At 35.6% G+C, this 25,451-nt stretch overlaps 2 protein-coding genes across 2 annotated transcripts in view; one reads left to right on the top strand and one right to left on the bottom strand.

Annotated features, from left to right (window-relative positions):
* LOC145668236 (uncharacterized) overlaps positions 1-5,934 on the top strand; it is a 75,651-nt gene extending 69,717 nt beyond the window's left edge. Inside the window, exon 6 of the mRNA XM_081735904.1 lies at positions 3,271-5,934. Coding sequence (XP_081592030.1) covers positions 3,271-3,516 — 246 coding nt within the window. The 3' untranslated portion in view covers positions 3,517-5,934. The remainder of the gene's footprint in view (positions 1-3,270) is intronic.
* Positions 5,935-8,836: 2,902 nt separating this feature from the next.
* Positions 8,837-25,451, bottom strand: part of Oda (Ornithine decarboxylase antizyme) — a 66,226-nt gene continuing 49,611 nt past the window's right edge. The window contains 5 exon segments of the mRNA XM_081735903.1: positions 8,837-9,930; positions 13,530-13,615; positions 19,233-19,393; positions 22,292-22,387; positions 22,389-22,446. Coding sequence (XP_081592029.1) covers positions 9,818-9,930; positions 13,530-13,615; positions 19,233-19,393; positions 22,292-22,387; positions 22,389-22,446 — 514 coding nt within the window. The 3' untranslated portion in view covers positions 8,837-9,817.

The raw sequence follows: 25,451 nt of genomic DNA, 5'->3' as shown, positions 1-25,451 counted from the left end.
TACGGCAAATTTGTTTCCTATTCTTTCATCATCAACAACTAAATAATCTAAGCAATAAGTACCAACGTGTATCACTGTTACCACAGCATGGTGTGTGCTCCGGTTGCGGATCAAGATCTTTAGATATGCAGATTAGTTGCGAATATATTGATAAACAGTCGAGGGTTGACGTGAGGCTAACAACCTCATCCTGTACAATAATAATAATAATAATAATAAAATAAAAAAATAAGAAAGACACTTGTTCGGAAATGTTCACAAAAGCCTCAGACAAGACTGATAACTAGGCACATCAAAAAAAGTAAAATGGGCGTGACATTTGAAATATTGAATGTAACAAGTTTTCATACAAGAAGCGCTTTAAAATTTGTAACAAATGAGTTAGAGAAATACAGATTAGATCTGAAAGGAATTGAAGAAGTTAGATAGCAAGGAAAGTGATCAGAGCGAACCGGATTTTTTTTTTTTTTTTTTCGTAGGGAAGGAAATAAAAATCACCAACTAGGAAAATAGTTTTGCCTTCACAAACGAACAATATTAGCAATTAAAGTATTGAATTTATTAGTAATCGACTTTCTTTTATCATTCTTAAGAGTCGATGCTGCTATATATTATTGTTCTAAATCTACATGCCCCCACGCAAAAAGAGCTAGTTACATTAATAAAAATGTATCACATTTCTATGAAACCAGAAATCTGAATAGGAAAATACCAATCCACGAGCTTTCACGTCGAGAATGAGCTGAAACAAGGAGACGCGTTGTCGCAATTATTATCGAATTTTATTCTGGAATATGATAAGAAAAACTAAAGATATTACCAGGTCCTAGAGCTGAATGGCACTCACCAGGATTTATGCTGACACTGGCATATGCATGATTCTTCAATAATTTATTAAATCCTAGAGCTACCTCGTGGCTATATGGCTAGCGTAAGGACCTTTGTTGTGAGAGATCCGGGTTCGATTCTTGGTGATAGCTCATATAGTTTGGATCCAACGTTAAGCTTAGATCCACATCTCACATAGTGCCGCTGTTGAAAGGGACGTTAAACTCAAATTAAACCAGCAACAATTTATTGAAATTCAATCTGATACAACGTTTAAGAAAATATCTACAGGTAGTGGATATTCAACTGAAACACCTGTGCAAATAGCATAGGATAGTCGCGGGGCTCACGAGAGCTATTTGGTAGTTTATATGGTACTTTTGGTTACGTCTGCGGGTCCTTTGTAGTCGCTCCAGTTGAAGAGGTTCATCAGTGAACGTCGAATCACGAGTCTAGAGCGGTATAATGGAGGACATATCCGAGTAGAGTAGATCATAGGGATGCGTCTAGCAGGTGCATTTTGTGGCACCTTACGAGCTACAGTATTGATGATGCGTGCATATGAACAGAAAGGACGAACCATATCCATGAGGACCAACTGCAGGGGAAAACGGAAGTTGTCTGAAAGGGACGTCAGGACAATGACTAGAATTGTTGCACGAAAACGGAAAACCACCGCATCGGCAATCACTGCAGAAGTGAATATTCACCTTACAGAACCTGTGTGTATGAAAACAGTCCGTCGATACCTGCACAAGGCCAACATCCATGCCAGGGTTGTTATACCGAAGCGTTTTATTAGTAGCACAAATGCCGCAGAGCGGGTTTAGTGGTGGCAGAAGCATAAAACCTGGACGTTGAATGACCTAAAACGTGTCATATTCTCGGATGAGCCCAGCTACAGTTTTCCAAACAACAGGGAGACCGTTAGTCTGTAAAAATTCCGCTGATGCATACAACTCAGACTGCTTGGTACTCACAATCAAACATGCAGGCGGATCCATGATGGTTCGGGATGCAATATCGTGGCAGACTTTAAGCCCATTGATTGTTCTAGAGGATCATGTCACTGTCACGGTTTATAGGACCATTCTGGAGGACCATTTACACTTTGTGGGTCGGATTGGGCTTCGGTCTTGCTCACACCAGATTTGTGCTTTTTTCTAGAGGATGAACCGGGCCTAAAATAAGAGATTGTTAAGAGAGAAACTGTTTTATTTTTAACATTTTTTAATAAAAGAAATGCGTGTGGTCGCCACGAGGAAAATTAATACTAGTTCCCTAGCAATCCCTTAAGCACGAACTCACCGTTCCAACTTTGTCCAGGAGAATGAAAGGTGCACCAAACTACCATGCTCGTCAAGGAAAATACATAGTCCAGAGTAAAAATAAAGAACAGAAATGAAAAACTAGAAAATACAAGAATAAACAAAACTACAACCCTCATGAACGAAAACATAAAAAAGAAAAAGATGTGAATCTTTTTAACGTTTTCGAATTTTTATATCTTTATAGCTTTTATATGAAATAATAAACAGAATGCTGGACCGACTTACAAGTCATATCCACCTCAAACAAAGGAAAATGTCCAATTACATTATCTTCCAAAAACTCCCACCAATTACCCCAGAGTCCGGCAGTGGTATCCGCAGCTAAGAAGGCATGCGAGAACATGAAGATAAAAAGGGTGATTAATAGACGATAAATGAGGCACCGTCTTAGATCCACGCCGTTCCCGACGATGACGGTCATTTACATGAAGGAGGAAGAAGTAAATGTGGCATTGAACCTTCGCCTAGAGTGAGTTGGTTAAATCGTAAATACAGCAAAATTGCCATAAATTAAGATGTAAAGTTCGTATGTCCTTATGCAGAGTCGTTTTGACGTATGATTAGCGTCATACTAAAGGCCTGACTACTGCAGGAAACATGTTAGTCAAACTCTTTAGTATGGCACTAATCACGCGTCAGAACAACTCTACATATGGCCCATAGTCTTTAGGAAGAAGTCTTAACTATTACTGTACTTGAAAGATTGACTATACTACATTGTGAAAGGTTAACCTCCCACTTCCAACTGCCATCCAGGAGTGACAATTTGAACCTCTTCCACCCCGACCATAATATTTCAACAAACTTATCATAATTTATATCTAGCGCATACGAATAGAAAGCCTAGATCTTTATATTTAATATGTTCTGACATTTTAAAGAAATTTAAAACGTAACACACTAAATTTTGGTATGGCTGTTATCATTGGAATAATAAAAATTTAAGATGGAAGCTACTGAAATAAGAGAGAGATCAATATAACCTGAAGTCTCAATAATACTCATGCCTGCATGCATATTTTTAGTGACTGTAGTTACTCTGAATTCTTTTCACCTTAATCTGCCCCGCGTGAACATACACTTAATTTAAAAAATACTTTTTCTTTGACAGGTTCCGTTCATCAAAGACTACATGGAAGCGAAGCAATCTCTCGAAATTTTAAAGAAAAGTGACAAAATGTGGGATAAGAAGGTGACGTACGTTGTGAAAGTAAATTGGAGGGAAATCGTTGCAACAATGAAAACAGAGCAAATAAAACAAGAGGCAATTCAACGCTTCAAAGCACAGATGCTGCAAAGAACTCAACACGAACAGCAGTTGAAGGAATCGTCCATAACAGACACTACGGAAGATTAAATATTCAAACTTACTAAGAACGCTTATCAACAAGGGTGACCGAATGTCCCTGAAATCCGGACTTGTCCAGGTTTCTACTACATATTCAGGAGTTCCGGAAATAAGCTTTCCGGACGCTTTCTATCCCGATTTTTTTTAACCAATTCATTATGAAGTATTTTTAAACCCACTTGTTTTTGCAAAATATTTCATAACGTTAAGTATTCTAATATTTTTTTTCTCAGAAATCACTGTTGGCAGCATTGCCTTATTTGAAATAACAAACCTTGTCTTGGCGGGATTTGTTATTCTGTACGTAGTTTAGTATTTATTGGTAATTGTAAACACGCAAAATACATCGCTCTTTAAAACCATGTCTCTTATAATTTTCTGTGTATTTAGCTTGTTCAGATTTGTCCCGGATGTTCAATTCACGAATTTGCTCACCCTATTCCCAACTGAAAGACAATTTAGAAAATCTGAAACAAGTGTATTCTGTAGACCTCTCGAAGCTGTGACTCGTCGCAAAGTTGTAGCTGCATAGAACCAGAGAGTCCGAACTTCTTTTGACTGGTCCAAATTATTGTACTGTCGTGATTTTATATATCGAACTCAAGACATCAAAATGGATTTTAACTTATTAAAGGATTCATGGCAAAACTAAACTGTGTCGTACACAGTTAGATTTATAGGCCAACTATAGAGCATGAAATTTATTTTTGAATTCTAAAATTTCGCAACACGCCTGTTGGAAATCGCTGTCTTAGACGTTATACAACAACGCTATTCCGTTATATAATTTGCAGGTCATGAATTCATCTATATTTTACATAAATACAGTAGAGCGTCGATTATCCGAAGTAATTGGGGGACATGGGTGTTCCGAAAACTGGTTTGTTCGGATAATCGAACTGTACATGTTTATTTGTCAAAAAGAAGTACTGTACAGTAAATTTCTCCATAAAAAGAAGTGTGCTGATTGTTCAAACACAGCGACTGGCGGCTTGGCCGGTCAGCAGCGCCTTATGAAGGCCCCATTAGAAGCAATGTTCCGCCAGCGGTGGCTCAGTGCGGCGACTTCTATGGGAAACTTGGTTTGGGAGTGAGGGGGATGATGGACGGTACGGTGGGAGAGTAACAGGTGCGAGCGAGTACACAGTTCGGTTAAGCGGTCGTTCGGTTGACCGACGTTTGGATAAAAGACTCTACTGTATATGTTTTTCAAATGCGTGAAAAACAATCAAACTTCAGTAGCACAATATCTAGTATAGAGGCTATTCACAAATAAAAAGAATGGGACTGTTCCCAACAGAAGTGGCAGTACATCAAATTGTCAAGTAGAGCCTGTCTATTTTACCTATACCCTCGGAAAATATGCTAACTATACTTCAGCCCCAGCCTCGCAACCCTTTTACGGAGGAAACCCTCCCTTTGCTTAGGGAAAAGAAGTGAATGATCTCAGCTGTGTTGCAAATTCATCATTCAGTCGTTTGGTCTTGAAGTGTAAAGATCATAGGCTACTTAGAATGGCTAACAAGACAAAGCACAGCGAAGTCCATGAAATAATTAATTGTGGCAACGCTTCTGTATCCAACAATTGAAAAGATCTCGGCCACAGCAACTTGTCTCTCCTCTTTCGGAGGTGGTACGGGAAAGCACATATCGACAGCAGTGCCAGAAGGGGCACAGTTGAAATAGAAATACTCGTCTAAAAAGTACTGAGCCTTTTGCACACGGGATGGTGCTATGTCCCACATCTCTCAGTATCGTAGCTGACACGACCCCCTCGGGAGAGTAATGCTCCCTGAAGTACGTTTTTTCGCGCGCTACTCTAGCCTGCTCTTTTACGCGCTATTCTAGCCAGTTGTTTTAAGTTGGTCACAAAATTTATATCATGGAGTACAAGGGGAACAAAATGAGCCCTGCGGGGCTTCTAACCCGTTCCTACTACTACTACTACTACTACTAATTTGCACAAAAGTAAGTAAATCACTTTTTGAGTTATTTTCATATTATTTTAATTTAAAAGTGTTATAAAAATGTAAAAAACTCCTTGGGCACGCCAAAAGAAATTTTTGGTACTAGCATATAGTGCTAGCCCACTCGGCCACGAACAGCGACAAAAACAATCGTTTGATTTCTGCTCTTTGAATGCAAAGTGGCAAGAAATGGATAACGCCAACCAATCAGAACTGTTTTTCGTTCCTACTTCCGGGAGCATTACTCTCCTGAGCTAGTCCTTAGCTGACTGTTGAAGCTAGCGCAAAAAGTGGTGAAATCGGTATAATCGGAAGCAGGATATTGCGATATGAACTTTCCACAAAACTGCGCTACATTTTAAAATTTTATTCCCATAAAGACGCAAGTGCTGCCCAGGCCCATAAAGAAATTTGTGCTGTTATTTATGAGTAAGATATGTTATCAAAGCAACAACTAAAAGTGGTTAAATCACCTTGGTTCTGGAAATATTAATATCAAAGATGCTTCTCGTAGTAGGCGACCAATTACAGCAAAAGTGGATGATATTCTAGTAAAAATCGAACAAAACTGACGTATAGGCAATCATGACATCGCCAATGACCTAAATATTCATCAACGAACTGTTTTGGAGAAAGCCAGCTCAAAGGAGCTCGACGCTTGGGTGCCACATGATCTGACTCAAAAACATTTACTTGGCCTAATATTTATCTATGAATATATAATGAAACATAACGAAGTCGAGCCATTTCTGGAGTGGTTGATTACGAATGATCGAAAGTGGATATCCTACGACATAATGTACGAAAACATTCCGATCTTATATCCTAAGAGTTTACGTAAATATTTACTGAGGCTATTTTCCAAGGATTCCCAATCTGTAAGGCATTACAAGAGTTACTGTTAAATAACTTAAATTATGAATAGCAGACGTTACAGTGTAAAGCTTGAAGGTTTTATACCGAGCCATCCTATCACCAAAACATTCCACATAGAAACAGTCATATCCCGGTTAGCATGGGAGAGACAAGTTCGCTACTGGTTGGAAGCTCACGTGGTACGGATCCCACGTTAAGCTAAGGTTCAAGTCTCAGTCTCTGCCCAATTTCTACTATTAAAATTGTTGATATCTTAGCAGAAACAAAAAGTCTTGCCGAATAAAAATGTAATTTTATTTTTCCAATTCAGTGACCACTTTTGTTCCGTAAAATGTTACTTACTATTGCACATATAACCACAGCAAACCAGTATCAATGGAACGAGTGTCGCTTAATGGATTATTTAAAATGATTCTTTGCTGGTATTTACAAAATTAATTTCCACAACTTCATTACCTTCCTATTTTGATTCTAATATAGATGTATGCCTAGTGCCCCAAGTTAAATTATGTTTAGATATTTGTGTTTACTTGTAAGTAATAAAATGTGAATTATAAAATAGAAATAGTATGTAATTTCTACTTTTGTATGGGTCAATTAACGTAGTGATTAGGTTTTAATGTGTCTAAAATTGAAAGGCTATTATCAGAATTTGATTTGATATGTATTTTGACTTTGCATGTAAAGAAAATAACGATTTAGTATTTCCGAAACTATTCGTCTAAACACCGGAGCACAATCTTGAAAGACTGAAATTTATTACATTTTATAACTACATAACTATTGAAAATCGATTACAGCTACAACTATTGAGAAAGTTGTTAATCCAGACCGGCTGTCACAAAATGTTTACTACAGATTTTTCCCCTTTCCCTTTTAAATGACGTTTGCTGTGAATAAACAAATATTAACCTTTTAAACACACGATTTTATTCCCGTATTTAGCTAATAATTTCTTTGCATTGCGATAGCAGTTTAATAATAATTCTTCAACGTATTTTCAGTTGTAATACCAATAGGGTTCTCAAGTGTTTAAAGACGAACATGGAATAATCTGCTGAATTAAAATTTTGACAGGTTTATGAAAAGTTAGATTGCTGTTGCAAAAGAATATTTTTTAAATAAAGTTTCGTATTTAGCATTTGAAGGGATAATTCCTAACAGCTGCTAAAATGGAGACCCTATACTAAATATCCAATATTCATAACTTACTACATACTTATTAACGTTATCAAGCGTGAGTCCAGTTTCTGCAAAGTGTCCACTCATTATGTTACCATCCGTTGATTGGGTGACCCAATTTGGCTGTGATGGCCCGTACTGATAAACAAGATAAGTGATATTTACTGATTTCACGTCTTTGAAAGCCAATCAAGCTTGTGTATGTGCTTCATCCAGTGGCAAAATCAACTCTTACGGACGTTTACAGTCACTGCGCAACTTACTCTCATCAGACAACGTGCTTCGCAGTGTGTGTGTACCCAGAAGGACCAATCCCATACATTGGTACAGGTATTTGGTGACAACTTGGAAGTTATAAATAAAATCTATTAGAGAACGATAGCCACAATGGCAGGTAGAAATTCTCAATTGCTCAGTTCTCAATGTAGCTTCCTGTGTACATGGTATTTTCCATACTTCTTTCAAATCTGGGGCCCAAGGTGACTCAGTGCTAGAGCGATCATCCATAATGTGTGGGGTCTTTGGGTGGATCCCAGCTCGCGCCAAGTGTCTTATACTGGACAACTTGTATGCGTGGGTTTTCTTGGGTTCTCCCGTTTCCTTCACTCCACTTAATTCATTCTTATCATCAGCCTCCTTTAGCTCTCACGGCATAACCGTGAGACAAGATATGACTTACAATGAAATAAGATAATTCCACAATATTATTAGAATTTAACGAAAAACTGTCAAAAGATGAGACACACAGTAATCGATATTGAGCTTAACAATTTGATATGCGTGAGTAAAACCTCATAATTCGAGAAAATAGCAAAAACCAGTTAATTTGTACACCTAAAAACTGATAGTCAATGAGAATCATGACACAAAACATTGAAATATGCCGTCATTAAGCTATTCATTATAATTAACTCATAACAGTACATCATGTGGTTAATGAGATGTAGCATAAAATCATCATTAACTCTCAAATTTTGTATTGAACTAAAATACTATCCAAATATAAGACTTATATCTGTAGATAGATCACAGATTAACAAGATAGCACAGTTGAGTAATTCTTATTTGCAGTTAGAGAAAAAAATAATAAACTTGTGGCGGTCAAATTATATCACTCATTGGAGTTTTTTATTTCGCTGGAAGGAATTATTTACGTACAGTATACGTAGTAATATACACTTCTCGCAGATAGTTTGTTTCTCAACGGTGATACACACACACATTCTTTATGCAACTACTACTTGTAATACTCAATGCACGGCTCCAGGTTTCAGACAGTTAAAAATAAGTAAGTTACCACAATCTTATGTAAATATGTTTTATTATGAATTTCAAATCATTACAAATTGAGAGAAAAAAATAGTAACGATTTTAAAATGTACCTTACAGCTAAAATTAGATTACATTTCGTGCATACACATGAATTTCTTTTTCGTATTCCTTCTGAAATTAAATATCCAGGTAACACACAGTATATATTCAAACCACCACAGACTATCAAGTGTTTACTAGAAACCAAGCCGTTCTTAACTGGAATATGAGAATAAAAATATTCACGATCTAATCCATCCATAATGTCTTTTGGATTACAAAGCTTATCCGTTATTAACCACATCAAAAGTACCCCAATCCCTGATTTATTTGTTTACCTGTTTGTAACCACCTATATGGAATGGATATAAGGATGATATTAATATTGAATCTACAACGTAATAAGCTTTTTTTTTTTGTACTTTTTCAGATTTTTTTTCTTTTTTTTTTATACTTTTTCTTTATTAATAAGTGTCAAATCCTTCAAAACGAAGGGCAGAAGTTCCCGATGAGTGGTGAGGAGATACTTTGATGAAGATCAGTACAGCAATAGCTTTCCAAACAAAAAAAAAATAGATATATATATAAAAAGACGAGCACACAGTTGAATAAAAACTTCTTTAATTAGCAAATACCAGCACAAAGCAAGAAAGAAAAAAAAAGATGCACACAGTTTAGAAAGGCAATTGCATCTACTGTTCTTCAACTGCCACGAAACTATCCACTCGTCACTCTTCAGTAACTATCAATGTAGGGAAAACGTACACTCACGAGAACGAGACGCCAAGAAGCCTTCACCAGACAATTTACAATTTATCTGCCACTTCTTAAATTCAAAATCAGTATTTTCAAAAATAATTTGACTGTTTTATATTTCTAGTCCGAAAAGTTCTTTATATACTTTTTTTTTCAATAAAAGGTTAGTATAAAATTTAAGTTAGGTGTTCAAATTGTGGCAGGACTTCATACAAAATTTAATCGATCAAATACACCATATAAAGGTTGCTGTCGACGTTTCCCGGTATCAGCTGGTGACCTGGTGGCAGAGTCTGGAATCCCAGAAACATGAAGGTGCGCACAAGGAGAGCTGAAAACAAAAGCGAAAAGTAAGCACTGACTCTGAATTATATTCAACATTTACTACACCACTTATCTATTATCAAAAGCCATCAATTTTTTGAATCACTGGTTTGAAATTCAGTGAAGAACTTCGTATAAATGGATAAATGAGACGCCTAGTATCAAAAGCCGCCATTTTTTTTTTTTTTTTTTTTTTTTTAATATCGAAATTGAGTTATATATCGCTTGTTATGTTTGATGTAAAGGAATTCCATGGAAACAGAATTCTGTTTAAAAGTTTGATATTTCATACTAAAAAACTAGTTCAAATGTGAGACTTTGTACACGTGTATATGGTGCTTCACTGCACGTTTTGTGAGATTACTCGAAACTAAGATAAATGGATGTAGTGGATTTTGATACTAGGCGCCTCAAATATGGAGACAGAACTGCTGTGATTGTTTTTGCATAAGATGAATTTTACAGCATCATGACTTTCTGTACTTAAATTACCAACAAAATTCCATTTTATATTGAAATTCTAAATGAATTCCGTGGAGAAAACTATCCATTACATTTTCAGCACAATTATTACTGACAATACAAATCTTCTGGGGTTAAACATTACCCCAGCAGTTCTAGAAAATAAGAAATTACAAACCGTTGGTTAGAAATGTTAGAAATATTACTGCGTTCACAACTTGTCCTTATGCTTTCCTATGATGATAATTCTCTCTTTTATTCTTAAAATTAATATTTTGTTCTTCAGCGTGCAGTAATCAAACTTCTCTAATGTTACAATATATTTCTTAAATGTTACGAATTGTTCTTTCTCGATTAAAACGAATTCTGAAAACAGGCAGCATTTTTTCTCTTTCTTCTTTTGAAAACCAACTTTTGCGCACATGACATCTTCATTTCATTCGATATGTTATGATTCATGTATTATTCAACATCTATATTGTCAGTATCGAATATTTCTGTTTCATACATTTTTAAAAAAACGAAAACTGCACTTCCGGTTATAACTTTCGGTAGGGCTTTTCTATTTTACTACAAGGTGTTGGTACTGTTGATAATATACAGCGCGATTCTTAAGAATGTTAAGCGTTTTGCAGTTCGGAGATAACTATTTCAAATTTACCCTATCAAATCTACCCTAGGAAGTGTGCAGTGAAGAGCTACACTGCAGTGAACATAATGAGTAATAGATAATGTTGGGCTAATTTTAAGAAGCACCGACTGCCCGCCAGCCAAGTACCTTGTAACAGTACTCACTACCAAATTCAATTCGTAGTTACTGAAGTACTTTCAAAACCTCATTTCAAATTGTAGATTTGAAAAGAAAAGAAATAATTACTCTTAATTCCATTAACCCCTTCCACTACGATTTATTTTCTGAATTCTGATAATTGAAGTATAAGTGTATTACAGTGTAACTTTCAAAACATCAATATAGTAACACTACGTGATGCTACAATGTTTTAAATTTTATAACGAGTGTAGCTCGTCATTGTGTAATTTGGCACCGGGAGGCCACGACGAGCTAGACTCGTCATTTCAGTACAAGGGGTTAAGTAGAAACTGAGAATCGAAAAGAAAAAGAAAAAATCGAATGCAACAGCACTCTCAACTATCAAAGTAGTTCTTCTAACTAGTACAATTTAAATTTTATCTCTAAAGGATATGATCCACCCAATAAATGCACGCACACTGTATTTACTTTTATTATTCTCTTGTTCCTTTCAGAATTAACACTTATAATTACGTTCTGAGAAGAGAACTGAACATTATGTACGATAACCGAATATTTCGAACTACGAACTCTAAAATGATGGAATGTGTGTCCAGTCATAGACAACTGGGAGAGGAACTGCTACGATGTATGTTAACTTCGTTCTCTCGTAACAGTTATCACTCCATCTGGAAGACGGCATCATTCATTCTCCTCTGCCCGAAATCACAAAGATTAAAAGAAATGTGTGTCACATTTTTGGTTTCGCGTAACGTACACTCCAATCTGTCTTGTCTATCATTGGCTAAATAAGCTCACTGGCATTGAAGCTATCTGAAAATGGTGTGACTTATTATGAGAGACTAGCAGCGTTCACCCCGCTTCGCTGGGGTCACCCCGGAACGCAATAAACCTTGTTAATTAGATAATTTTTACTTTTTCGCTTTGAAGCTTGAGCGCGAAACTGCCCTTCTGGCCCTAAATGTTAACATTATATCGCCTGTCATTTATGTTAACCCGCCGAGTGACACGGTCATGTGGGTTGCATATAAATACGTTTATTTTTACCTATGATGAACTAACAAAGGATTTGTACGTTATGGACACTTGAATGGTCAATTATCTCAAGACACTGGTAATTGAAAATTAAAGTGATATGATAAAAACCATCTAGGGTCCAAATCATAATAACCCCCCAAAAATGAAAGAAATTGGTTCAGCCGTATTAGCGTGATGAGGGAACAAAGGATTTGTGCGTTCTCTTTTATATATATAGAAAAAGTATAGAGGATAATCCTTAACCCTTTTAGGATTTCCACTTTTTTGGGGTATATTTTAAACTTTCAGTCAAACAGCTACTGCTTCCTTACTATTCATCGTAGGATCATGGTTCATACCTAGCTTTTTTTTTTTTTTTTTTTTTCAGAACAGAACATTTCCGACGGTACCACTCGCTTGTCCGTATCATACACCAGAAATGGAAAAACCGGGAGTTAAAAAAAAAAAAAAAATCAAAATTTTTTGCACTCCCTTGGCCCGGGTCTGGATTCACGTACGGACCTGAAATTTTTGAAAAATACGTAGTTATGTACACAATGCGTGTACAAAATTTCAATCTTGTATCTTGAAAACTAAGGGCGAAATTTTTTTTTTTGAAAATTAAGGTGACCCATTTATGTATATAAAATTTATTGTGTCGTTACTATTTGGCCTAGAGTCATGATTCAAACTATTTTCTTCATTATAGTGAGCCCTTTCCAACGGTACTACTAACATGTCCGTATCATACATCTGAACTGGAAAATTCGGAAAAGAAACTGATTTTTTCTAAAAAAAAAAAAAAAATCACCCCCTCGGAATAGTTGCGCCCCTCGGGCCCGGGTTCACGTAGGGATCTCAAAAAAGTGCACACAATTCGAATGCAAAATGTCAATCCGATATCTTGGAAACTAAGGGCATGATTTTTTTTTTTTTTTTAATTTGCCTTAAGAAAAAACCTCAGCAACGCCAAATTGACCATCCGGTTCCAAAATGCATCTGGGATGTTCTTTGGTCCATGCTTGATTTGACCAATAATTTAAAAAAAAAAAAAGGCTTAAATACCTGTTCTAGAACCTAATAAGCGGTTAAAGACAACACTACGCCATGGTAACAAAAGTTACCATAAATCCTTAAATGGTTAATCTATTACTTCCTCTTACTATATTGTTACTATATTTCATTGTTGTACAGACTTACAAAAATTCTCGTGTATTGGTATACTGTATATGAAGTTACTATTATGAATTTATCAATCCCATAATTTCATGGAAATCATGTTTCTCGTTTCAGTTTATTTATAATGAAATACCAACCGTAAAACTCAGTATGAACATACAAGTAATCAAACATACCTCTGTCACTCCGATCTTTTTTGAAACAAACAATGATGTGAGTGCACTTCAGAACTTCTTCTGCATATTCCAAGAGTGACACGAACCTGCAACAGAACGTAAATGAAACAACATATTAGATTATTTTACAATATGAATACCCTAGTGTATCCAACTCTGAAGATCACGTAGCATTAAGCTGTTAAATTATCGTTCACTGAATTTCAGCAGAAGAGCGTCAAACCTTAAGCGGTTTCATGCAGTACAAGGGGATCAATAAGTACAATCTTACAAAATACATTCTAGAGCAAAATCTTTTGTAAAAATCTTAATTCACTGATTGTTAATTCCTCATTTAATTTCTCAATTTTTTTTTGACTGCATCAAAAACAAATTTAGTTTTCATCCAGATATTTAATATTAATTTAGCTTCATTACTTGTTAAAAGTTTTGAGCACCTGCCTTTTCGTTCAAGATTTTTCTTCAATACCTTGGAAGATTATGTTTGGGTAGCTGTGTCCCAAATATTCAGATGAAATTTGGAGAAACTCTTGGGAGAGGTCATTGTTTCTCATCTCCATGTTCTCTGACTATAACACGTGTGGTTCTTTTGGCAACTGCAAGTAGTCTTTTCAACTTAGGTAGAATCCAACGGATTAGAAAAGGTTCTTCTGTAACTTGCGAAATTTATCTCGTTATTTCCTTGAGAAAATAAGATCTGCTTAGATGCCATGCTTTCTGTATATTTTAAGGTTGGTTTAAAGGGACAAGTTTTGCCGATAGATGGCACTACAGTCTTCGTATCTATGTATTTTCTATCTCACGAAAATTCACGATTTCTCTTACAAATTTCAACCTACAGACTTCAAATTTTTAGAAAAGGAACTTCACAATTATAGATATTTAGTAAGTTCGTTACTTGTTTTTTAATATTCCTTTCCTCATACATTCACACGATATTTGACTCATTTTTATCCCAATGCTTCGACGAGTAAGAATTTCAGAAACTAAGTAGTCACTCTTTCGAAACAAACTTTTGAATTTACCTTAGGATAGTGGTTTCCAACCGGTATATCGTGAAAATCTTAAAACATATAAAAGCAGTTATAATCAACTTTGAGACGGACTGTACAACGCTATCAACGGCAGCAACAATGCTCAGTACTAGAGTCACTACTTTATAGAAAGTATTTATAGGCTTACAATATTAATAATAATAATAATAATAATAATAATAATAATAATAATAATAATAATAATAATCAGGTGCGTCGCGATGTGATTTGCGTTCAGAGAAGTGTGCTGCCAGTTAAAAAGGGTTGGAAACCGCTGCTTTAGGGGATCACATTTATTAACACTTTCAGCCCCATGTGTATCTTTTTGATACACAGTGAGGGTTTACTGATGGACCACGTGTATCAAATAGATACACATGGGCTGACAGTGTACATAGCACACTGTAGTCTGGTCCCGGGATGAAATTTACTCAAACAGGGTTGGGGCTGAGAGTGTTAAGGTACTGGTTCAGTTATGTTACATTTAATTTCAAATCCATTTTACAGTTTAAAAACTACTAGTTCCAACAACAATCCTAACTTGACGCAAGCCAGTGAAATGGATTTACAAGATAAAAATCAACTATATCAATTACCAAAACTACATATATACATAGAATTAGAAACAACACAGACTACATCTATGAAGTGATTTCTGACACCAAGGTAAGATAAAAGGAGACTCACGTCGGTGTAGAAATGTTTGCTCTCGACGCTATGACCAGCCGAAAATTTGTAAAAAGAGTATAAACAGCCTTAACTCGGAAACAAAATTTGGGATTAAAGAGACTATTCGTTACTTTTAGCCTCAGATTCCATTAATGCACAATTAGATGAGGAATAGGGGCGGTGAAGGAATAAACTGAAAAATTCCTAGAGATATTTCAAAGTTGAATGAGGAAAAATAAACCCCAAAATATTTCGAGTAAAAGTCATGATACATTATTCGTTATAAGAACACTGTTAGAATTCGAAAGAAGAGTTACACATGTTGGATTAATCTACTTTGTCTTTGTGTGGAATAAATTCTCGGAAGAAGAACTGCCACTCCCATCAGCATACCTTTGGAGTGTGACTTACGGAAAATACTGAAATATGTGATGGAATGAGGATGGATTTCGCAGCTTTCGTAAGTGTAATTATTAAGAATGTCTTGTATTTTACGAAACCACCACTTCTTATAATTTCTTTTAATGACTAATAGAATTTTGTCTCCTATATTGCATTTCTTTCTGAATTTATTCCCCCCCCTTACAACTGAAGTTCCCTTAAGTTATGATTCACAACTGTGTTTCCTTCGCAGTTCCCTATTTACTATATTATATATATATATATATATATATATATATATATATATATATATATATATATATATATATATATATATATAATGCTCTAATAGGTTTGGGATACTTTGTATTATAATATGAATTCTTCAGAGAGTTCTTGTATAAATTTCTTTCGAATTTAAAATACACTTTACAGAATGACTTCTAGGTAAAGGAAATAGTTCACATATACTGTAGTTCACAATTCTTCACAATTACATTTTCCTACTGTTTTTGGTTATATTGAATGATTACTAAACAGATAAGACAGAAAACATTCCCTAAGTAAAAAGGTTCCCAAATATGTTTAAAGACGTTAAAATTATAACAAAAAAACAAAATTCGAATAAATATATCCTGGCAATTATGGTTGACAAAGTGTTTCTTTTTTTAACAAAAATATATTACTTATTTAGATTATATATGGATAGGAGTAAGATTGTTTGACTTAACATCCTTACGAAACAGCGGGGTTATGAAGGACGGCGATCTACAGCTTAAAGTGGGATTCGAATCACTACTCTGTTTACACCCTAGAGAAATTGTCCTCCACCTACACGCGAACCCAGAACCTTTGATTACAAAAACGACGAGCCTAGAATCATCCACGGAGGATACACTTGATAAAAATACATTGTACTAACCTTGCATACGTGTGAATATTTTAAGTCACTTAAAAAAAGGACACGAAGATACACAACACTGTGAAATCACTGTACAGAGTTATACACATTATTAAAATAAAGGGCCACATTGCAAGGACTACGGGGTACAAAAGATCTAACATAGTTCAAATGGGTCTTGTGCTGTTCTGTTCTGTGTAGCTGTAGTTCTCTGAATCAGAAATACTGACTTGTGAGACAAGTTAATCTGCATGTAAATAAAAGACGTGACGAATTATTGAGTTCACTCTGGCTCTGAACCATATTTTATATATATATACCTTATATGCAGAAAATACTTTTGACTGCAATAAATCTCTTATTCATGTTTCCTTTTGTTCGCAATGTATAAGAAAAGATTTAGATGTTTGAAATATGTAGAAATGTGGAAACGTCACGATAAAGGATGGCTCTTTTATCAAACGTTGATCCGACATTTCATTTTCGAGTTATCGTTGTTTTTGCATTTTTCGAACAGTTTCGGTTGGTTATAGAGCCCAAAGGAAGCATTTCTATATTCAGGTGGGTCTACCCTTTATGTCGTAACTTGGTGCTTGGAATCACTTCCCAAACGTTGTCAGTGTTGTTTAGAAATACCCTTATACAGTTACTCGAAAAAGTATTCAAATAATAATTTCGTATAATTTCAATGGTACTATTCATATCAAGGATGTAAAGTCGGTGATAAAATTACGTGAATTTGTGTATACATCTATGAATATATTAGTGAAGTGACTTTCAAATAAAAGCTACTTTCTCTATTAAACAACAACAACAAAAAAAAAAAAATCTAAAATTGTACATGGAAAAAGTATTCGTACAGCTGAAATATTTAAGAAAGTAATAGTAATAATAACATAACTTTTCAGTTGACTAATACTTTGTAGGGTTTCTTTTAGCAGCTATAATTGAGTTGATTTTTAGTTTAGCGTCCCTTTCAGCAGTGAGGCTATGTGAGACGTGGACCTACTGATTAACGTGGAATCCGAACCACATGAGCTCCCACCGGGAATCGAATCCGGGTCTCCCGCGCCACGGGCGCGTACGCTAACAGCTTATCCACGAGCAGTTATAATTGTCTGAAGTCTTCTGTAAATGAGAACGGCTAAGTTCCCTGTATTTTTAGGTGAAATATTGTCACATTCTTCTAATAAAGCATTTTAGAAAAGTGCTTTGTTAGAAATAACCATCTATGTTACTTTTTGGCCAAAACTTCTCATAAATGCTCTCTGGGATTGGTGTCCGGTCATTACGTGTGTGTGTGAGAACTTGTTTGAATACATTATTAGTACTCACATCCTAGAATTGAGTGGTATGTTTTGGATCCTTATCATGCAAAAATATGAAGTCATTATTGGGCCCCATTTTTGCAGTTCTTTGCCGAAGACTGCTATTTAAAACATTGATATAATTCCTTTGGTTCTCGTTCTTTCTACAAAACACAAATTCCCGACATCAACAGCACTCCTTATAGCCAAACAAGCATAGATCCTCCAGCATGTTTCACTACGTGAGTCCGATTTTCGGGATCGATCTCTGTTCTCTTCATTCTTGGCAGTTTTTCACCCATTTGACCCAAACAAGTTATACTTAGCTCTCGTCGATGAAAACCACTTTGTTTTAAATGTCAAAGGGTTTATTTACGCCCTTCAGAGCGAATTCTAGAACTTCCTTCCGATTACTGTTAATCTTCCAAGTTTTGTTTCTTGAGATACGGCAATTATAGCGTGCAGTTTTCAACGCATTACATACTGTAGCCAATGATACCTTTCCTCGTAGTCTCTGCAGCTCATTTGCAATCTTAGGGGCACTTATCTTTGGATTAATTTTGATAGTATGCACTATTATGTTCTTGTATCTATTTGACAGTTCTTCTGGGCGACCACTCCTACGTTCGTTTTTCATTGACTTCGTAACGCTGAACCTATCTAATATCAATTGCACCATTGAGGGAAGACGTTCCATGATTTACTTCAGACATCGATTTAGTTTCATTGCGACCCCTGATATTTTTTTCTTTTACCCTCCGTTGTTTTTTCTTCTTCGTGTCCCATCTTACCTTTTTCTAAATATCTGTGGTGAACGGAGGCCGAGAAATAGGTTGATACTTCTGTCACCAACCTTCTCGAGCATCAATGCAAGAGTAAACACTAACAGTTTTCTTTGGTAGTAAGACATGAAATTAGTAAACTACACTGAACATATATTGCAACTGGTGAAACAATGATGCAAGATAGTGTGGATGTAAATGCATAGGGTTCATATATATATCGTCGCATGGGAACCAGAGGAACGTAATTTCATTTTCGTAGGTTTACAGGCGAGAAGACAAAAATATTATTTTCTTAGAAAAATGTATTTTTAATAAGATGGTAATTGAGCTACATTACAACAGATGATTGACAAAGAAAACGGATGGTGTTACGTTCCGTTTACACCAAGTGGGACTTTCAAAATTGTGTCCAACCTTGAAGAAAATTAAAACCACATTTTTTAAAGTTACGTTCCTCTGGTTCTCATGCGACGATATGAGCTATATATCATCTCAATTTACTCGTTAAACGAACATAAACACGCGTTCATTCGTTAAAAAACAGTAATTGTACGAATACTTTTTCGAATCACTGTTTTAAATGCACTGATCCAGATCTTGTTGAACAAGAGTTTAAATGTACTCACCCTTCCTTCGATCCCTCAGGAAGTAAGCAAGATGGAACTTGGATGTAAAGACGCCCCTGCCAGAGTACGGTCTCCCAGACGACCTCAGTATTCTCAGTCAGGTGCAAGATAAAGGTGAGTCGAAGGCTCTGTTCTTGGCCAGCTTTCAACAGCTCATTCTCCTGTAAAATTAACAACAACGGGTTTTATTGAGTAACGATTACAAGGTTTATCACCTGTCTGATTAATTACTAACGCAACCTGCATTAACTTTATTAAAGCTGAACTAAATACCAGTTTCGTCTATTAGATGTCACTATGTTAGAAACAATATGTTCCTATTGTATTGAAATGGAACTGAGAGATCAAATTATCACCAAATCACTTCCACGCTATATTAATCTGATAAGTCGTACTTTTCTCAGACGTTTCCATTAAATTGAAAAGTATTTTTATAGTGAACTGCTACATTAACACCAAACAGTACAAAGCATACGAAATGTTTCTGAATTCAATGTTCTCTCTCTTACACAGCAATAGAATGTAAAGGCATATTTAACTGTATTTTAGATACGCCTAACATTAACTTCTAATATTTCACTTATTAATGTACAGGGTGGGCCAAGATAAACTGAACTTAAACCAAGTGATGAACATATAAACTGCAAGGCAATACCATACAAGTAGATCAAAGACAAAAGGCGTACTTGCATTTATTCTTCCATCTCTACAAATACTGCTGGAAATTTTGACTGTCATGTTCCAGGCACAGGTTGGCCCGATAAATAGTTCAGTCCGACTTTTTGTAACTCTCGTTCCGTTGGATATTAGCAATCGAGTTCCATATGATGATGTGCGTTAACGGTTCGTTAATTGTTACTACTTCAGGTTTTCCGCAAATAAAAATCGCAACTGGATAGACCAGGGAACCTTGGAGGCGAAGATAATCTGCCGAATCTTTGAAGACAGTTCTGTCAAATATGAAACAAAGAGTTCACTGTTTGCAAGGAGACGTGTACTGTTGCCAGTCCTGCTAGAAATACGCGAAATATCATCTACCCGGTGCTCTAAGATAGTTGCAATGTAACGTGCCGAGTTCGTAGTCTCCGAAGAAAATGGATATAACGAAACTTATTCTCGTCCCTGACACTGCACCACACTCCTATTTAGATCATACAGTGGTAGCTACAATATTTGTCCTGAGTTTTCAATAGACCAATACTGCGTATTTCGCGAATTAATGTAGCTACTTAGGCAGAACAACACCCTGTCCATCATGAAGTAGAGGTTAAGATCGATAAATTCACTTCCGATTTTCTGTAGTAGCCATGTGCAGTATTGTATAAGTCTAATATAGTTTGTGGCCTTCAAGTTCTGTAAAGCCATGGTTTCAAGTTAAGGCCCTTTAGGATGTCCCGGTATGTTGTTCGCGACACTCCCGTCTGCTACGATAGAAGCCTCTAGGACTTATGGGGTCTGAAAACATCTGCTGACGAATATCTTCCTTCTGAGTTTAGATCCTTCTCTAATACGAGTATTCATGTTCTTTATCAAGCACGGATCCTGTTCGCTCCAATTTTATGAGTGTGTATGGATGACAGAGTGGATCACTGTTGAACTCTGCATGGATATTTTCTTTTTTGCAATCCTACCAGTGAACTGTCCTGAGAGTAATTTCCTTTCTTACGGAACTACTGGCGTTCATCAGCGGCATTTTCGTGTCTACAAGGATGGTAGGCTTTACCTCAACTTCCTTCACAGCTGCAGGTCGTTCCCCATTCTCTGCCTTTTCTCTTCGTTCGAAATCAATGTTTTGTTAGAGCCTTTTTATTTCAAGTGTGCCCCCTGCTGTCGCTATTGTCGATGGATGTTTTCCCGTACCTCCCTCGAAAAGGGAGGGACAAATTGCTTTGACCGAGATCCTTCAATAGTTGGATACGGACAGGGTTGCCAGATTGACGGGTTTCGCTGTGCACTGTCTTGTTAGCCATTCTAAGTAACTTACGATCTTCACTTGCCAAGACAAAACTGCTGAATAAGAGTTTGGCAGCACAGTCGAATTTCTTTCACCAAAACAAAGAAAAGGTTTCCTCCGTACGAGGGTAGCAGGGGTGGGGCTGAGGCATGTTTTACATTATTTTCCGAGGGCATGCTTGAACTAGAAAGGCTCTAACAGCTCGTCACGTAAAATACGAAATATTACGTGTTGCTATATCGAATACATTGAATACGCTAACCCTTTTCGATTTCTTATCTCCCATGTCCACTTTGGTTTATCTTGGACCATCCTGTATTTCTTAATATGGAGAGGATTTACAATCATAATGCAGGAGCCAAAATGTTAAAATATTAACATTAGTATTAATCGGTTGTAACAATTTGCTTAGTTGAAAAACTAGACGTGAAATCTTGTGTCGTTCACTATTTTAATTGTGGTGTGCCCTTTATTTGCTTATTTTTTTGACAACATTGATGAAAACTGTTTACAAAACCCAAATACATACCACAAGATTTATTGGTGAAATTTAAGTTCTTTATTATGCCAAGGCAAGAAGCTATGTCGTATTAGATCATTTGTAATTTTGATTTGCATTCAGGTCCCTTTCAGCAGTGAGGCTATATGAGACGCATACCTACAGCTTAATGTGAGATCTGAACATGGGCTACCTCCGGGATTCAAACCCGACTCTCCCGCACCAAAGGCGCGTGCGCTATCCACATAGCTCTCATTAGATCGTTTGTAATACCTAAACTTTCTTGACCCATCTCTATTAATTCATATTTAGAAGATAACAGCACAAGTTGCTGCAACTACAATAGTAAACATCGCTGAAAAGTATGTTAATTTTGAATTTACCAGTTATTTACATAACTGGTCCATGTATATATAACATAATAAGAAGAATAGACCATGTACTGAGTTTATTGCATTATTTAGTTCTAACTATATGAATTTTATAAATGTTATTGTTAAGAGAAACAGCATATTACTTTTAGAAATTTTTAAAATTTTAATATAGATACACCAGATACAGATACAAATTTTAATTAAGATATAGCATAAATGGGAAAATACTTACTGGGACAAAAGTATGGCTCACAGAGAGCTCTTTTGGTTTCCCCACACCGCTGCCCTCTGTGTTGTAGGACGACACGTAGGCGGCGTGGGGGGCATCAGGACCACCACCGAGGCCCCACACCCAGCGTTATAGAGTACTGGTTGGGTTGCGGAATACTGAAAAAGAAAGAGCTCTATAGTGTTTGATATAAGGTACGTATATATTACTTACAAAGTACTAAGTGCAATATGAACGATTCTGAAAAATGGTAGGTAAGAAGTGTCCTTTTATGTATCAAACGATTAACTTCGATGCGCACAAAAGAAACGTTCAGATCATTCAACTTATTGTTTACAATGTGTAGAATAGTAACCGAAATACTTGGAACTGTGCACTGATTCCACAATTTAACTAGTTAACAAACAAATTCCACCCATAATGCAAATACCTCACCTGTGGACATTACTCTTAACAAATATGTATTCAGAACACCTTAATGCAACTTACGTCAACCCACTTTTGAAGGTTAATTTAACGCAATGCAAAACATTTACATAACTCATTACACACGTTCTTTCTAAGAACTGACACTAAACTTTTTACAAAATTCTGAATAAAGTGTTTTACATACGCAACAGACGAGTTGTTACTATATTGTATCAAGAATTCTAATGAAAAAATCGCTGCTTCATCCAAATCGCTACTTATATTGTCAATATGGTAAACTGAATGTAAAATAATGGAGAATTGGTACTTTTCTGAATTATATATAATATTAGGTACTTTACACGTTAACGAACTACAGAACTTCAATATTTGCTAACTGAAAACTGAGCTGAATAAATAATAATTTTAAAAAAAATCAAGTTTTAGCGCGACTGTCTCTACCGATCGGCAACAGTCTTGCATTGAAAAAATTAATAAACTCTTCACTCTACTTTTTTAAAGTTAATTGGGCATGTTAATAATAATTTCGAGTGTCATTCCGGATGATGGTCTGAATTATGTATTCCTATAACAAAAATTTCGCTGCCTCTAGAATCAGGTCAAAGTTCGCTGAGTATCATACATACATTTTCTAACCCTCTCAGAAACTTACACCGCAGCAGCAAACATGGCAAATCTTGTATACCTAAGACAGAGTCGCATTTACGTAAAGAAAAATGCACATACCCCTGGAAGTTTTCTAAAATATTCCACAATTAAAATACAGATAAGTTTGCCCCCCTCTAGTTAGCCCATTATAGCTGTTCGCAAAGTTAACTCTACAGTATTAAGTTTACTTTAGGAAGTCTGTTTTTATCCCTCTATCTTAGATCAGGTAGCCAAAAGGTAATGCTTAACTTTAATAATATTCCATTAAACGAAAGTAAGGTTTCAGAATATACAAAGAAGAAAAGTAGATTGGCGAAAGAAGTTTGCTATTAAAGGAATCGTTCCATTAACGATTTCCAAAGCATTATATACCTTCAATGTAATTCTTAAGGAGATCAATAGCGAATATACTAGTTTGTTTTTCAAACATCCAATGCTTGTTTTCTATTTATGTATTCATATAAATTTCTTTCTCCAAGAAACAGTAAAAAAAATAAAACAGAATAAAAACAGTCTTAAAAATGAAATCAGAAATTACAGTTTAAACAGGTTGACAAATTCTCACGCAGTATCGTGCAGCATAACCGATGTCATAATTTGGAGTTCTCAGAATAAGTTGTTTAAAATATTTTACTAATAATAATAATTAAAAGGAGTAACAATAATCAAAATATTTCCAATTACCAGCTATTTACTTGCCACAAATTCAGAAGCTACCATGTACTAAAATTCCCTGCTGTGTTGAGCAAACAAATAATTCTTTAACCCCTTTCTGCATGATTTTTTTCTTTTAGCGAAAAAAAAAAATCAGTATTGAAAATCCTCATGTGGGAACTTGAAAAATGAATTAAAACTTGAATTTTAGATTTTTCACTTAATTCCGACGAGAAATAAGTAACTGTCATATATGACAACTCACAAAGAACATGCCAGATGACACCAAAATCTCTTATTCATACACGTCAATATCTCACGCAGCAGACAAAACAGTCATCTGATGCCTTTGATAAATCACAAAAAAGCTCAAGTGAAAAAAGGGTACGTGCCATATATGGCACGGCATGTGGTAAGGGGTTAATATTCAATTGTGCCTTTTTCACACACTATTCCCTTCCACCATACCTTCTAATACATCCCTTAAAATACAATTATTTTCATTGCCTTTTAATACCATTGTTCTTCACTATAAGTTTCCTTTCGTTCCTTAATTACATCCAATTGGTCTCTTCTCCCGCACAATTTTAATCATTCTAAATTTTGCTAATTTATTTAGATGTCCCTAACCACCACTATAATTAACAAAGAATAATACTTCATATATTGTTTCAATCGTAATGAAACGCTTTCAAATGCTAGTATGACGTTCTTATCAGGAATAATGAACTTTGAAAGAATTTTTCATATGAAAATTTATAAAAGCACGCGAATAGGTTTCATTACTTGCCATAAAGGATTTCTTTTTAAGTATTTCTCAAAGTAATGATAATCCTTCAGTTTAAGGCTTTTCAAGGTACATTTATGAGGCACCTGTGTTATAACGCGTTTTTTCTTTCTAATTGAACGTATTTCTTCTATATCATGGTACCGATCTGATGTTTGAGTACTGTGGGAGTTTTCTCTAAGATTCTCCGAAAAAACCCTTTTCTTTCCTGTATGCAACTCTTGCGAAAAAGGAACAGTTTCGGTAACATGAATGTAGTTCGAATATAGCCCGATCATCAAAGGACTTCTTACACTGCAAGAAGAACGTAATCTTATTCATTTGAAAATGAAATACTGTTTTCTTGTTTCAAGGAAGAAATTATTTTTATTCCTCTTAATTCAAACAAATGAACACGGTAATATTTCAAAAACCGGAATAGAAACGTTGTGTAACGCACACCCACGTCGCAATTCTCTATTCAGAACTCCACAAAATACACTTTTCATCCCAACAGTTTCTTCTGCCTTTCTATCCTTGCTTTTATTTCCCGTTCACATTTCATCTGTACACAAATACAGCAAATTACTGGTCTAGTTTCCTAAATATTGGACCAACAATTCAAGCGCTTAACGAAATAAACCACACGCATTTGCAGAATACCGA

The sequence above is a fragment of the Thermobia domestica genome, chromosome 13, assembly GCF_964235325.1.
Source record: "Thermobia domestica chromosome 13, izTheDome1.hap1.1, whole genome shotgun sequence".
Lineage (NCBI taxonomy): Eukaryota > Metazoa > Arthropoda > Insecta > Zygentoma > Lepismatidae > Thermobia > Thermobia domestica.
This window is presented reverse-complemented; position numbering and strand designations above follow the sequence as displayed.